The following is a 16,821-nucleotide window of genomic DNA, read 5'->3' as shown; positions in this document are numbered from 1 at the left end:
GATCACCGGTTTTTATTGAAGCAGGTAGGCCCAGTCTGACTGGTGGCTCGACTCAGTCTAAGATTTGGGTGATCGGCGGTTCAACCAACTAGATCAACAAGAAGAGCCATTCTGCTGCACTATAGGTTTAACATTTGAAGCATTATTCCAATATTTTTCCAAGAAAGTTTGGACTCACAAATCATAATTTATCTTTACAAGCCAAGAGTTGCCACACAAGTTTACCAATTAAAGCAATATTAATACAGTGAAAGTCTCTAATTCCAAGACCTCCAGCCTTTTTAGGCGCAACAATAGTCTGCCAATTCACGAGAGACAACCCTCTTCCATCCAATTGGCCCTTCTACAAAAATGGTCTCATCATGGCATTAATTTTCTCACGGGCATAACTAGGCAGCAAGTTAACTTGCATTTGATAAATCGGGATAGAGGACATTACCGTTTTCACTATACAGTCTTTCCCCAAGTCCTGAATGAATCGGATGCTGGACGCTTGCATAAGAACATCTTTCCTTCTTTGAGAAACATGCTTGGAACACTGAGCATTAGACTTGTTGACATTGACTTTGAGACTAAAAGCTTTTCAAAAGATATCAAGAATATTCATTACCATCTCAACTTGTTGATTTGCAAAAGAGGAGCAAGTTCTCGGCAAACATAAGATGGAAAATCTTAGGACCACCTTGTGAGACAACAATTGGAATCCAAGAACCAATGGAAACCATATGGGAAACAAAGCAAGATAACCTCTCAATACAAATCACAAAAAGATACGATGACATTGCCTTAGGCCTCTTAGAGGATTAAAACCATGCAGCCTATTACCATTCCAAAGATCCGATAAAGATGAAGAACAAATACAAGTCAAGATAAGTCTAGCAATTCTCTTTGAAAAGCCAAATCCTCGCAAAGAATGTTCTAAGAACCTCCAATCTACCTGTAATAAGTTTTCTCTAAATTAATTTTAAAAGTCATGACCCCCTTTTCGACTTAGTGTGTTGTATGAAATGAGTAATTTCTTGGGCTAAAATAATATTATCAATTGTACCCCTCCTAGAAATAAAATCTCCTTGGAGAGGTCTAATAATATCAGCCAGAAAAAGCCTAAACCAATTTATTTAAGATTAGCTTTACTACACCCTATTATTATTATTGTTATTATTATTATTAGGAGAAGGAAGAGAAAAAGGAGTAGAAAGTAGAAACAATAGCAGTAACAGTAGTAATAGCAGTAGTAGTAGTAGTAGTCACACAAACACACGTGTCCCTAAAATCAAGAAATTAAAACTTGCTAATTTGGTCATTAATTCACAATTGCAAACGCTAAATTACTTGTGTTTATCTTAGTTCAGCATCAAGAATGCTAGTCTAGATGACTTTAGTTTCCTTTATTATGAAGAAAAAACATACTGAAAACGGAAAAAACATTAAAGAAAACTTGTAATATCGTGAAATTTATTACCCAAATCTAGATATAGCGTAACATGTTCTCAACCTCGGCTAATACAAGCTAATATAATCCTAATATGCTACCTCATTGTCTACAAGGCTAAACTTATTCATCTCCCGCACAAATTGGATTTCTCATGTTGATGGAGGAATTTCCCAACGGTTAGGTACTGGACCATAATCATATATAACTTCTCTGTGGCAAGACCATACTAGTTTTATAGCTTCTGGTGTTCCGATTCCAGCACCCCTAGGATCTCCAGAAGGTCCAAACCTGTAGTGGCACCATTTTATTTTTGACAAAATTGAAGGCTCAATAATCCATCCCAAAATTAAATGAGACTTAAAAAGGATCCAAAAGATCATGCACTTACCAATGGTTTTGTGGAGCTCCAGTAGTCCTTGCTCTTAGACCAGCATAAGTTGTACCATTCACTGATCTACCAATGACTTCCTGAAAATGTTAACTACTTCAGATTGAGAATCCAACACATAAGTATAGCAAAATTACAGTAAACTTCCAAGATTGGCATGCAGTATAAACCTCAAATCCAAAGCTAAACATAAACATCTATATTTTCGTTGTGCGAATAAAAGCATCAAGGTAAATGTGTAACTCCAATGTGAGTCAGAAAAACTTGCCTGTAAAAAGAGAGGATCATTTGAAACTACAGCAGCAGTTAAATGTGCATGCATTTTTTCCAATGTATCCAACACAGCTGGTAGTTGACTGCTTTTGTAGTCAGTAATTATCTGGATAAAGGAATAGAACTCATTTATCTCATACAAAGTGTATATTGATATTATAATTTAAAGAGGGGGAAACACTTGAAAATTTTCATGTTAATAGCCCTCATTTTCGTACCTGGAAAGGTCCAAAAATTTCTTTTGTCACAAGCTCATAATTCTTGTCCTTCACAATTTCCTCAAGGGGAACATAAATAGCAGTGGGCTTAATAGCACCGTAAATAGGTGGAATAGAATGACCCTCTAAAGGCTTGCCCCCAAAGAGCAGCTTTGAACCTGGTATCTCAAGTAATTGTTTCATGTGATCCATCATTGATTCAGTTGTAAACTGCACATATAAAAAAAATAAAAAAAGAAGCAAAATAAAGTAAGAAAATTAAAAAGATCTGAGTAATTATTTATCAAACGACTAATATACTATTGGATATATGACTCCACAGTCTGCAGTCTACCATTACCAATCATGTCAAACAAATAAATAATGCACACCAATATTAACTAGGGCACAAACTTGGAAATGTGTGTTTAACCTGAAAGCAGAAAATTGTCCCTAGCTCCCACCCCCACCAGATAAACTCCTTTTTAATCATCAATCAAAAGCATGGATATGAACACTAGAATAGCTATGTGTAACTTATTTCAATTAACTCTGGAATTCGTTCATATCTTCTCACTTACTGCACTCCAGAGTAGTTCTCTCTCCAAAAATCATATCTTAGGGAGAATAATACACAAATGTATGAAGCTGCCAACATTTATTTTAATTTTAAATTTAAGAAAATGAAAGACATGTACTTACAGTGAGAACTGGACCAATTGTCAAGTCCTCTAGCTTTCTTCTCTCAGCAAGACCTTTCAATTTGGATACCAAGGAAGTAGAAGCCCAGTTCTAAGCACAGCAAGTAAAAAATTTGTGGAGTTAGTAACACTATGCACCACTGTGAATACGTAACACATCATAAAATACATTAAAGTACAACTTCAGCATAATTTTGTGGGACATTTAACACTTAATGAAGTGCACAAAATAATATAATGACTGACCTCATGCATAAATAATAATGATTGTGCTGAGCACTTCTGACCACTGCATGCATAAGCATCCTGGTCACAGACCCATGCAACATAATCTTCCTGCAACCAAGTAAAACGAGAGAAAAACGGTCATAAAACTGAAAGATAAGTTAGCACATTCTGAAAAATCAACAAAACCATTAACAAAACCTGGTCAACATCAGGGCCCAGTATTTTCCAATCAAATCCAGCATCTTCCAATTTAATCCGGCCCTTCAGATCAACAGCCAATTTCTCTGCCACTCTTGAACTACCAGTGAAAAGGGTCATTCTTGGATTTGCCTGTAAAATGTAAATATATTACCACTTGATGAATCAATATCATATTACTAAAGAACATGTAGTTACAATTGAAATGTTGGCAATCTTCATGAGTAATATTCTCCTTAATATCAAGGTCAACATCTAATGCAAAAAGAACCAACCTCCTGCAACAGCTTGTTCATTGTCTTCCCGTCACAATTTATGAAGTCTACGTCTTCTACAGGTAAACCACATGTGTGAAGCAGACGCAACATTTGCTCCATGACAATGCTTACCTACAAAAATGTCAGATGATAATTCAGAATCACACACCAGAAAGATCTAAAAAGCAAGTGAAACAGATATTTCCAAAATTCAACACAAGAAAATCAAAATAAGAAAGGCAAAGAACATAGGTTTCTAGGTTAAACCAACCTAATAATAACAAATTTCATAATAGGAAATGTACATAATCTCTTTCCATACACCCCTCCCCTTCCCCCACGAGGAAAACGGAAAACCAATACATTGCAATTATCTCCCCAAACAACCAATGTAACGCCATAAAATTCTTTTAAAGCATGAGACACATGGCCTCACCTTGCTATCAACTTTAAGAACTGGCTTGTTGCCCATGTAAAGTGCACCCATCAGTTGAAGGACTGGAATCTCTAATGGAAAATTGAAAGGAGTAATAATAGCCACCTGCAAAAGCATAATAACCTTGAGTTGTGAAATTTAGCCAGCATGGAGGGTGACTGTTTGTGGTGTGATGGAAAACAAACCAACTCTTCACTTACTAAGACAGAAACTCATGGAAAAACTGCATGACATCGCATGGACCATTAATTTACAAAATTAAAAACAAAAAATCAACACGATATAGCATCTTATCCTTTTGTGTACAAGAACATAAATAAGATGTTGTAAGAAAAGAATATTGTAATATTAAGTATAAAACATAATTGAACTTTTAATTGATAAAAAAAAGCATTTGACTTGCAAACACTGAGCTCTTTCTAAGAAGAATATCCAAGTCAGGGTTTTGTCAGAGGCAGCTGAGTTTGTATACTACACCGTTATACCATATAACCATGTTCGACCCTCATAATACTAAATCAAAGCTGCAAAGTCATATATCATATTACCAGGACTTATTTTAGGAAAATTATTTTTATTTTTCATCTTTTTCCATATCCTAGAGTACATTTGAATCAATCACTTTCACAGAACTAACTGGTAATTCTAGCACAGTCAACAGTATAACTACAAGGGAAAGACAGAATAATTTTTGTAGTTCACAATAAGGTATAACAACTATCCAATAAGGAAAAAAGTCTTACCGGACCATATGGCCAACGGAAACCGTGACTTTGCTGCCCAAGATGATTTCCAGGCACCCCAAAAGACCTTGCCAGGAAACGAACCTGTTGAGATTTTGTAGAAATGAAGCAAGGAAAAAGAGGAATCAGTAAATGAATGATTGAATCTGTTAAGAATAGGGAAACTAAGTATACAAATAATGCTCAAAGTTGTGTATGGGAGCATCCACTAAAGGAGAATCCAAGCCTCAATGATGAAATTTATCTACCAACAAAGGGAGAATTAAATGAATACCAGTTTAGGTTCTTACTCATTCTTATCAGAAACTGTTATACTCCTACTTGGAATTTCACATATTTGGCACCAACATATCTTATTTTGATTACCTGATCACCGCAGAAATTCTCTAGAAACTTTTGTGTCACATAAACTTCTGCACAGGCCTGATGATAACTCTTGGGAGAAACTCTCTGTATTAGCCTTGCAAAGAAATCTGAAACCTGATAGCCAATGCAGTATAAATTATTTAAAGTTTCCAATAAGAGGGGAAAAAAAGTAAGATCCTGACTATAATTCATGATAACATAACTCACAAAAGTCCTGCAAAAGCAACAAAAAAAAAATCCTATAGTTCAAAATACCTTAGGGAGTGATAGCATGTGAGCTGCCTTAGCAGATATATCTCCAAACATAAGATATCTGCAAAAATATTAACAGTAATAAACAACTTTATGCACTCCCAAAGTAGGAATGTAAGAATATAAGAATTTATATCATACTCTACATAAAGTATTTATATATAGATAAGGTTCACATAAAGTACTTATAAATAAGGTGCCCATGTGAGTCCCATCCTTAAGTGAAAATGATATTTATAAAACACTGTAGAAATATTATTTGTTTTCATTCCTTATCTTATGCTTTAGGACAACAGGGTTGCATGTATTTTAGTTAGTCCACTCAGATGATGTTTGAAACAAATTTCGTTTGAAGATTGAAGTCCATTATGCACAGCATAAAAACCCTGTGGATAACTGTCCCGTATAATAGACAACATAAATTCACTTGTATATGTTTCTATAAAGAGAATGGAGATGAGATAACGACAATCTGCACATTACCTCTCAGGAGCCTTAAACGGATTGTGCAGACCATGCTTGGGGCAGCTGGCCAAACTTTCCACAAAGGGCTAATAAGTTAAACAAATGGAAAAGTTTAGTTAAGAGCATCTCAACCCAAATGTTCAATTCCAAACAATCCATGTATAGCTTTCAAAATGAAATTTTTGTTATTTATTTATTTATTAATTCTTTGACAAATTTATGGATCTTGACTTAGGTTGAAGCTTCAAACTTGTGTCTCATTCATAGAACAGGTCTAGAGCAACTAGTTAGACAATGCCTCGGTCACTTAATATTTAAACGTGCAAGGGTGACTGAGACTGAGGAGATACAAACAACAACAACAACAAAGCCTTGTCCCACTAAGTGGAGTCGGCTACATGAAACAATATAGCTTCTGGATATATCATGTACTCTCGCCAAGCAGCAGCTTATTCTATGTGCAACAAAAAACATATATCTTAATAAAATATTAAATTGACATAGATTTCATGAAAATAATGCACCTGAAGGCCTGTTTCATCAACTTCACCAACTTTAATAAAGGGGTCTCCATTTAGCGGATCCACAATTGTGTTCCACTTTGAAGCTCCGACCCATTTACCCTGAACTGAAAGTGCAGATGTACTTAGGTCATGGAATTATGGCATAGTATGCTTGATTAATGTTGAAGTATCAACAAATATGCCGTGCAGAAATTTACATTGGCGGTACCATTCAGATTCAACAGATAAAAGAGGAAACAAAAATTATGAAAAAGATGTTTAAGATAGAATTTTGAGTAAAAAGTATTAATACTTATTTGTTCAATCAAATTTCCAATTCAGTCTCTTATAAACTTAACCACCAAGAAACTTCTGTTCAACTACGAAGATAGTTGTGACTTTTGACTCCTATATTCTGAAACTCATAAGATATTAATGAGAATATGATAATAACAAAGATACTAGGAAATGCAGACCCTACCCAAGTTCAAAACTTCAGCAGGTCTAGAACCTGATATCTCTTCGGCTTCTACTGTGGCGGATGATAGAGCATGACCAGACCTGCTTGATAAGCTAAAAATGAGTTCACAGCTCGTAAGCCAAATAAGAATATTTTATCATTAAATTTGGAGGAAATAAACAAAAGTGGCATTTTTCTTGCAGCCTCATAAGTTGTTTATTCTTAACGATTATGATCAAACCCAATGACCCAACTACCCTTAAGTTCAGTTCTAATGGACATTGACAACCCAGTCACTTTAGTAGACGAAACGGGCCAGAATATAGGAATTCCCAGATTCAGAAGATTGATACTAATAAATTGAAGATCATAGCTTCTCTATTCTGAGCGGTAATCACTAACTGATTCCTTTTTCTTGTATTTTAAATAAATTGCGAAAAAAAGAATGTCTAAACACCAGCCTTCCAAGTTCAACCATTGTATGTAAATGGATGAAGGGCAAACAAGCAAGCAAGCAAACATTCAACGGTTTCATAGGTTAGCGGCGGTTAAATAGTTAATTCAACTTAAAAATACTCGCAGTGACTAGATCAAGTTAGGTATTGTTAAACACTACACCAGAATTGTCCCAACAAGATAATACAGAGACTGAAATAAAGACCCAACATAATGCATGACATGCCATTCCTACTCCTCTCGTTTGTTTTATATGCCCAACCTAATACATGGCATGCATCTTCTATTTCCCATCTTTTAGAAATAGTTGGTTACGCTGAGTCATTGAATAGATTCTCTTTTATAATATCATTTACAGATGAGAATTCTCTCCCAGATATAAACACATTTGTAATCATTGAATGAATATAACAAAAATACGCATCTTTCATCACTTTCTCTTTGATTTTATAAGGCATCCAACTATTAATGATTTTTCGCCAATTCAAAAAAGACACATTTTGCAATCAGAAGCCCGATGCATTTCCAACCCTTAGTCATTTCGCACAAAACAAAAGGGAAAAGAAGGAAAAAGAAAATATACCGAGAGACATTGTAAGAAAGTAGAGCGTTGCGGGCATGTGGAGTTGAAGCCCTCGCTCTGCTGGCAACGATCTTGAACATGCTTCTATTCTTGATTATGCTAGGTTTTCCACTCACTCACTCTCCAAGCTGAGTTGAGTTTTCAGTTCTGCGTTGTGGTCTATTTATAAGGGCATAAAAGGAAGAGGGAATGAGAAATGCGCGTAGCTTTCAGATCGTAGTGACAGTTTCTGAACGAAAGCAGTCATGGAGGGACCCATAAAAGGGGGACACGTGTCCATTTCTAATCATCTTTGTCCGTTTCTACACGTATCAATGAGTCAGTTGTCCAAGTATTACTGCACCATGTGTACTGGTCATAGCATCTCATGAATCTCCGTCTTTTTTATATATATTTTATTTTATTTTGTGGACAAGTGGACTCCCTGTTCTCATGCTAAATAGTAAATACTATTTCAAATTTGTAATTCATAAATTTACATCAAGTGATATTATGTTAGATTAATGAAAGAAACTATTTTTTATCATGAGAATATTAAATACAATTATTTATTGTGGTAACTTTAAAGTTAGTCCAAGTTCATCAAAGAAAAATATGTGTGAGTATTTTATTATGCACTAGAAATAGGATAACACTTAAACAAATAAAATTTTTAAATTTATAAAATAGAATCTATAATTTTAAGTTTTTGATGTATTAAAATTTTATTTTATTTCTGAAATTTACCTTAACCCACATTATTAAGCAACAATATACGTATAGGTGATTTGTAATAATGGTACCATACTAATAAAACTATATTTCGCTCAATTTATTACACGTGCAACATAAAGATGGTTGCATGGGTGGATGTCTAAACTCTAAACAGAATATGATAGACTTCAATAGCGTGATGAAACCCTCAACGATCAGGATAAGGATTGCGCTGTATCTGACTCTCTATTTTCATCATCTGACTTTTCTTCTTTCTAAGGTTGCCAATGCAAACTGTCAACGTTATAAAACTGATGAAATTTGTTTATGATTTTTGCGCCGTGTACACCGTAATTTCTCATATAATAAATGAGTTTAATGTTGATATACTTTTAATATAAAATAATTTTATATATATGTATCTAGTTACGTATATCAATAAAAATAATTATTTTTTATATTAATTACGTATATGAATAATATTCTCAATATATTAAAATTAAACTCATAATAAATATATTTTTCTTTTGTTTTGGTCAAACATAAGGTAGTGTGCACTTTTTTTTTTTTTTGGTTATACATACTCACACACACTAAAAATAATGTGCACTTAATAACACGAATCTGTGCGTCAATAATTACATTGTCAGTAACTTCGTTATGAATTAGCCCATTACTGTTTTGGACTTGTAAACTCATAATATTAAAAAGCTTGAGTCTAACATATAGTCCATCCATCCATAGCTTAACAAAGAACTTAAAGATAACTATGGGGAAAAGTTGAGTGAGTCCAAGTCCAAGGTCCAACATTTTAAAAAGAAAACTTATCTTCACAAGCTTTCTACTGGTTTTGTCCAACCATTTTTTTGTTTTTCGGTCATAGTTTCAAGCAAAATACCATACTCACCGATCATCATGACCCAAAACTAAAAAATAAAAATATACTATACCAACAATGCTATAGAGAGAGGTTTTCTATTTAAATAAAAAAGTTCTTATTTTACCAAAAAAACAATTTTTATTAAGATAAAACACGCAAATAAATCAAATCAATGCTAATATTACATAAATCTCCCAAAATAAATAATGTTACGTAGATGTCTTCAATTATGCTTTTATATAAATCGAATTCAATGAATCAAATTACACATTATAGTATTAAATCGAAATAAATGTGTTCAGATTACATGGTGAACCAGATTTAAGTATAAATCGAATTCATCGAATTCGAATTATACCTCGTAGTACTAAATCGAATCAATATGATTCGAATTACATGGTGCACTATTAAATCAAATTAAGTCAATCCGATTTACAGTTGCTTAGTAAATCGAATGTAACAAATTTGATTTATGCTCAATGATGGTTAGTGGTAAATCAAATTCATTATGCCAAAATTAGTATGTATTGAGCTATATATATAAATCGAATTTAAGTAATTCGATTTAGTATGATGCGAACATATATAAATAGGAGTTAAACGTGAACCTCTTATCATAGTAGGATCCACGATGACTAGTGATGATATTTTTTAGTTTTGGGGCACTATAGAGGGTCAATTAAGAAAAAAATACGATCTAGAATTAAATTTACTGATAAAGATCTGCTTAGTGTTTTCCTCAAACCTTCAACGAGTTTCACAGAGTTTCAGAAGACTATAATCCAAAAGCTGGGGATGCAAGGCGTGAAATAGGTGGAGAAGTTATTCTATAGAATTCTTGTAACATCCTTACTATTAGAATGTCATGTTTCAGGCTGCGCCACTGATAAGTGGATATGATATACACTTTTTCATTGCATTTTCTTAGTATTTTAGTTATATTTTATGTATGTTTTATTAAGATTTAGAATGTTTTAGTACAAAAATGTATACTAATTTGAGTTTTTGTATTTTTTCTATGATTTTAGGGGATTTTTAAGCAAAATTGGCAAAATTGGCAAAGTCTGGTTTAGAGACGAAGAAAGCATAATAGATGTTGTCAAATCCTGACTTCCGCGCATTCCAATGAGCATATTTTGAGCTAAAGAGGTCCAATTGACGCGGTTTCAATGGAGTTGAAAAGCTAACTTTCAGATCTTTCCAGCAATATATAATAGTTTATACTTCTCTTCCAGAATCATACCCTAAAAGTGGCGTTGAACGTCCACATCTGGAGTTCAAAGCCCAAGAAGGACTAAGCCCAGCGTTGAACGCCCAAGACTGCCGTTCAATACCAGCCAGGGACCAGAAGACAGCACACTCACCCCCTAACTGGCGTTTAACGCCCATTCTCGAAGTTGAACGCCAGGTTTGGACAAAGCACTCAACTAAAGTGGCCCCAGAGTGGATTTTAGCTTCATTTATCCTTGTATTTTTTAATTTTAAATTAAACATCTTTTAGGGTTAGCATCTCCTATTTAAAGAGGAGATCACTTAGGATTAAAAGGAGACTTTTTATTAGACATCTAAGTTTTCTTTGTAAATTATGAGCAACTAAACCTCCTAGGTTAAGGTTAGGAGCTCTGCTTGTCCTATGGATTAATATATATTATTACTTTTCTCCTTTAATATATGTTTGATTCCATTCTATTATGTATTGTCGTTCTTCATCTTAATGAATCTAGGGTGGAATGAGAGTATGACCCCTTATTCTACATGAGTTTTTGCGAGTCCTGACCTGGATAGTATTGAGCTATAGCTTGAGCATACGTCACCTGAACCAATAACTTATCTAAGCTAATTGGGATATGTGACATAAAATCTCGTTAGTTATGGGTAATGAGGTTCTTGTGGCGCTAAGGCTAGAATATTCAGCTTCATTCTCCGATCCGAAAGATCTGACCTTATCTGTGGCACTTTAAGTATGATCAAGTGAGAGTGAATTGCATGAGTTTCATCCTCGTTCATATTAAAACACCATTGAAAACGGCGTTTGATATGGATTAGGGGAGATTAATTGACCACGACCAATGGCGTTAATCACTTACAGCTTTTCCATAGAATGAACCATTCATTGTTAAAGTGGTTGGTAAGAAGTATTAATCTAGAAAGATAAAGCATCTCCAAAGCCTTAACTGCTTTTTCATTATTGTTTCTACGTGAATTCTTTACTGTTTTCTTTACTATTTTGTTTTATGCGCTTACAACAACAACCACTATCTTTCTATTCGCTTGACTAAGATCTGCAGGATAACCATTGCTTGCTCAATCCAACAATCCTTGTGGGATTAACCCTCACTTACCTGAGGTATTACTTGGACGACCCAATACACTTGCCAGTGAAGTTATGGGAGTTCAATTTCGTGCACTAACTTTTTGGCGCCGTTGTGAGGATTGTTCGTAATTGACAAACTATCGGTTGTCTTGCTCCTTAGATCAGGTACTTTTTACTAGTTTTTCTTTTAATTGCTTTTCTTGTTAATTTTCGAACCTTTTTAAAAATCTCTTTCAAAAATGTCATTTTTAGTGATCTTTTTCTTTTGTTTGAGTCTTGTGTCAAATCTTAAGTTTGGTGTCCTTTTGGTTTTTGTTGATTTTTTTTGAATTTTTTGAAAATTATTCTTGGTTTCTTTCCTTTTTGTTCGAAATTTTTAGGTTATTTCCTTTTATTTGATTTCAAAATTTTCAAGTTTGGTGGTGTCTTTGAGTGTTTTTTCTTTTCTTTTTTTTTGAAATTAATATCTTTAATTTCAAAATCTTTAAGCTTAGTGTCCGTCTAGTGTTTGTCTTTTCTTTTTAATTTTTTCGAAAAAAATATATATTTATTTAGTTTCGAAAATCTTTGAGTCTTTTTCCTTCTTGATTTGAAAAATTTTAAGTTTGGTATCCCGTTGGTAATTTTTTCATTTAATTTTCTTGTTTATCTTTTTATCTTATCTTTTTCTTTGATTTTCAAAATTTTTTTATTTTATCTTCATTTTAAAATTCAAATTTCAAAAGTTTAGTAGTTTGTTAGTCTTTCTTTCTTTTAAATTTGAATTTCAAAATCTTTAAATTTTCAAATCTTATCTTATCTTGTTTATCTCTTTTGACCTTATCTTTTTAATTTTTAAATTTCAAAATTTCCCTTTTGACTTCTCCTTTTTAGGTTTCAACAATTTTCAAAATCAAATCTTCTATCTTATTTTTAAATCTTGTTAGTTAATTGTTTGTTTTAGCTTCTTTTAATTTTAAAAGTTTGGTGTTTATTTAATTTTTCTCTCTTCTTTTTTCAAAAATTTTTAACTTCTTTCTCTCTCATCTTTTTTGAAAATTTTCAAACCATTTCCCCCTCTTTATTTTCAAAAATTCCATTTTAAATAAAATACTCCTTTATTTTCTTTTCTCTTTATCTGAGTTTCTCACAAGGAGTTCTCTATACTCTGACATAGAGATTTCTTTCTTTTACTCTTCTTGGTTTTTTTTCTTTTTGTTTATGAGCAGGAATAGGGATAGAGAAGCTCTTCTTGATCTTGGTCCTAAACCTGAGAGATTCTTAAGGAGGCCTCTGCAACAAGCTCAGAACAGCAGAACCAGAGGAAATCTCGCAGAAGCTCTTGAACAAGAAGCTGAAGATACAACTATGGCAACCAATCCAGATGCTGGAGGAGACACAAGAAAGGTCCCTGGATCTTACATTGCACCCATATCTGATTTCTATGGGCGTAGCATCTCCATATCTGCTATAGGTGCAAACAACTTTGAGCTTAAACCTCAACTGGTCACTATAGTACAACAGAATTGCCAGTTTCATAGACTATCGCAGGAGGATCCCAACAAATTCATATCTGATTTCTTGCAGTTCTGTGACACTGTCAAGACTAATAGAGTAAATCCAGAGGTTTACAAGCTCATGCTCTTCCCCTTTGCTGTAAAGGACAGAGCAAGGCTATGGCTAGATTCTCAGTCTAAGGAGAGCCTGGACACTTGGGAGAAGGTGGTCAATAGATTCTTGACCAAGTTCTTTTCACCTCAGAAGTTGAGTAAGCTTAGGGTGGATGTCTAGACTTTCAGACAGAAAGAGGGAGAGTCCCTCTATGAAGCTTGGGAAAGGTACAAGCAGCTGATCAGAAGATGCCCTCCTGACATGATCTCAGAGTGGATCATGTTAGAGATCTTCTATGATGGCCTATCTGAGATGTCTAAGATGTCACTGGACCACTCTGCTGATGGCTCACTTCACATGAAGAAGACGTCCGAGGAGGCGCAGGAGCTCATTGATATGGTTGCCAATAACCAATACATGTACACTTCTGAGAGGAACCCTGAGAACAATGGGGTAGCTCAGAAGAGAGAAGTCATGGAAGTGGACACTCTGGATGCCATTTTGGCTCAAAGCAAGCTCATGTCCCAGCTGATCAATATGATCTCTTAGCACTTGAGTGGAACACAGAGCTCAGCTACTTATTCCTCAGAAGCAGTATATGAGGTGGATGCTGGTGACACTGCATGGACCACCATGGAGGAGGTGAACTACATCGAAAACACCTCTAGAAACTCCAATAACAATCCCTATTTGAATACTTTCAATAAAGGATGGGGGAAGCATCCTAACTTTGGATGGAGAGACCAGTAGAAGCCTCAACAAAGCTTCAACGGCAATCGGGGTGGAACGAACCAGAACCGGTTCAACAACAGACCATTCTAACCCTCTCAGCAGCAGATGGAGACTCCCACGCAGAGCCTCTCTGACTCGGCTAATATAGTCTCTAACCTCTCCAACATCACTCACAGTTTCATGGTAGAAATTAGGTCATCCATTCGGAATTTGGAGACACAGGTAGGTCAGTTGAGCAAGAGAATCCCAGAAACTCCCTCCAATACTCTTCCAAGCAACACGGAAGTGAACTCAAAGGAAGAGTGCAAGGCCCTCACTGTGGAAGCTAAGGCCAAACTCAAGGAGGAATCTGTCATTGAGGAACGGAAGGAGATCAAGGCTCAGGAGGAGTCTGGAAGTGTCACCATGCACATTCCCATGAAGATTGATGAGTTGAAGAACAACCCTCTCCAAACGTGCAAGAGGAACCTAAGGAGGAGCAACTTTCTCGGTTCTTGAAAATACTTAGGAAGCTGCAAGTCAATATCTCTTTTGCTAAGGTATTAGAAAAGGAATCCCCCTTATATGGATATCAAGAAAACGAAATATGTTGCAACTTATCATTGGAAAATTTTCGACGATATCGTTGATGCCAAAAAATACAGTTTCATGCCACCTAACTGTCAAAAATATTTCTTCTAATTTTTTTCAATAATTGGTTGGGCTGTTATCGTCGATATATTCCGACGGTAGATGTTTTTTTTCATAATTTTTTTCGTCCATCTATAATGTACCCCGATACTTAATAATTGAAATAGTGCTTTAAACCTGATTGAAATATCATATATACAAATTAACAATACGAAATGATGGTAATCGAAATATCTAAAACAATGTTAATTATATTATATTCTTCTCAAAGTTTGGTAAGAAAATACATAAGATTGAACTATATTTACATTAACCCTATTGAGATTCATCATCTTCCTCTGGTACCATCCTCCTCTTCCGAGGTAGTTCCTGGTCATCAAACTCATCTTCCTCTTCTTCGTCGCCATCGACCCCGTGTTCTTCTTGAAGATCCTCATCCTCTGGTAGTAGTGCATCGTCATATATTCCAAGGTTAATGATGTCATCAATCCATAACAGTCAACCTAAGGGTGATTGGATCACCGGTATCAACCACCATTTTCATAGGAGTTGGATCATCAATCTGGTAAGGTTCCTGACCATCTATCCCATCAGACTCAATGCAGCCTCTTGGCTTAGTCTTAACCACAACTACCCAATAGACTTGCATGAACCCGGATAAGGCAAATAGTATACCTACCGTGCATTTTGAGGTAGAATAAAAGGATCTTAGTGCCTATATTTTCTAGTTACATTAACTTCAGTGATATTGTTGTCTTTGTACTTTTGTGTTCTTTGTTGCAAACCTGGATCATACCACTCACATTTAAACACGCACACTTTGTATGTAGTGTAACAGAAATATTCTAATTGAATTATGTTGTGCAACACACCAAAACAGTTAGAATGACCACCGCCTGAATCCCTACAAACCCAAATTTTAATGTTATCTGTTTTCTTTCCAATCGACCATCGTAAAGAATGGAATCGATATCCATTAACGTTGTATATCGGGTGAATTGTGTCCTTATTCATTGGGCCCCAACTAAGTGCAACGAGTCCCCAATCTGTTGTGTCAGTTAGATGCACGCTGACATATTCTCTGAACCAATGTGAAAAATTGTTCAATGAGGTATCAGGATTTGTCTCTTGGAATAACCTATATGATAAAATAGGATAAAAAGTTTTGATTAGATTAAGAAGTTAGTATCTTACTGATTGCAATATTTACGAAGACTTAAAAAACTCACATGAGGTAGGTAAAATCTTGTCACAGTTAAGCAACACATGCAAATGTGCGGCATCGATTTCCTTTTGCTCTAACCAGTAGTCACTGCCCACACCCATTGCATTTCTTTCTGGAGCAAAGATTGGATATGTTGTTTCACTTGACGAGGATTCTCCCCTCTCATCGTTCCTTCCGACCCTTGTTCTACGTGACTCAATATGAGGCTGAAAATAGAATGAGTAAAATGTGGATGATTCTTAGCTAGGAATGCTTTGCAGATACTGTCCACAATTCGAGCTCTGTTTTTCTCGGTGCGCTAGAATGAACCAATCATTCTCTTAAATTGGTACATCCACCTAAATTAGACATAATACTCATCATTCTAACACATGCAGACAACTTCGACTGAACGCACCCCTCGAATAAAGGTTTCGTGGCAAATTCTAAGCTATGATGAAAAAATTTTGCCTCCGGGTTAGGCTCTTGTTCAGCCTTCTCCAACTCCGTAACACCTATTGCATCAAACACATCTCGTTGTATCTCTCTTGGTTACCCTCCTAATTCATTTCTTCCATGTTTAGTTCTCTCACCATCTAAACCCTCGTTGATCGACCATCGGACCTATTCAAATTCGACACAGACCGGTTAATTTCCTACTTTTTCATTTCTCTGTGTTTCGTCCACATTCCATACTGACAAACCCCAATTTGACGATTTATCTTGTATTGATTTTAGGGGATTTTATAACCTTTTACCCACATTTATTCAATGAAATAGCATGGTTTTGTATATTCTCCTTTAATTGTGCTTAAGAGTGAAAACATGCTTTTTAGA

General features: G+C 35.0%; 1 protein-coding gene and 1 non-coding gene across 2 annotated transcripts; both read right to left on the bottom strand.

Moving 5' to 3' along the window:
- Positions 1–1,373: 1,373 nt before the first annotated feature.
- LOC107467754 (probable aldehyde dehydrogenase) lies at positions 1,374–8,105 on the bottom strand. The gene is made up of 16 exons (XM_052260271.1): positions 7,942–8,105; positions 6,924–7,003; positions 6,464–6,567; positions 5,958–6,025; positions 5,478–5,535; positions 5,223–5,336; positions 4,857–4,940; positions 4,114–4,218; positions 3,696–3,809; positions 3,421–3,552; positions 3,241–3,330; positions 2,996–3,085; positions 2,315–2,524; positions 2,088–2,202; positions 1,824–1,899; positions 1,374–1,723 (listed from the first exon to the last, which is right to left on the bottom strand). The coding sequence occupies exons 1-16, from the start codon at positions 8,019–8,021 to the stop codon at positions 1,585–1,587; spliced, it is 1,659 nt and encodes a 552-aa protein (XP_052116231.1). The 5' UTR covers positions 8,022–8,105; the 3' UTR covers positions 1,374–1,584.
- A 5,472-nt stretch (positions 8,106–13,577) lies between these two features.
- LOC127742522 (small nucleolar RNA R71) lies at positions 13,578–13,681 on the bottom strand. Its single transcript, XR_008003840.1, has one exon. It is a non-coding gene; the product is annotated as a small nucleolar RNA R71 (small nucleolar RNA).
- Between the last annotated feature and the right edge of the window lie 3,140 nt (positions 13,682–16,821).

Source organism: Arachis duranensis, chromosome 1 (assembly GCF_000817695.3).
Source record: "Arachis duranensis cultivar V14167 chromosome 1, aradu.V14167.gnm2.J7QH, whole genome shotgun sequence".
NCBI lineage: Eukaryota > Viridiplantae > Streptophyta > Magnoliopsida > Fabales > Fabaceae > Arachis > Arachis duranensis.
Note: the sequence above shows the minus strand (reverse complement) of the source record. Positions and strands in the feature narration are given on the sequence as shown.

Coding starts and splice junctions, on each gene's coding strand:
- LOC107467754 (XM_052260271.1), bottom strand. CDS start 8,021: ATGTTCAAGATCGTTGCCAGCAGAGCGAGGGCTTCAACTCCACATGCC. Junction 7,004..7,941: donor CTTTCTTACAATGTCTCTCG/GTATATTTTCTT, acceptor CTTATCAAGCAG/GTCTGGTCATGCTCTATCAT. Junction 3,086..3,240: donor CATTATTATTTATGCATGAG/GTCAGTCATTAT, acceptor TGCTGTGCTTAG/AACTGGGCTTCTACTTCCTT.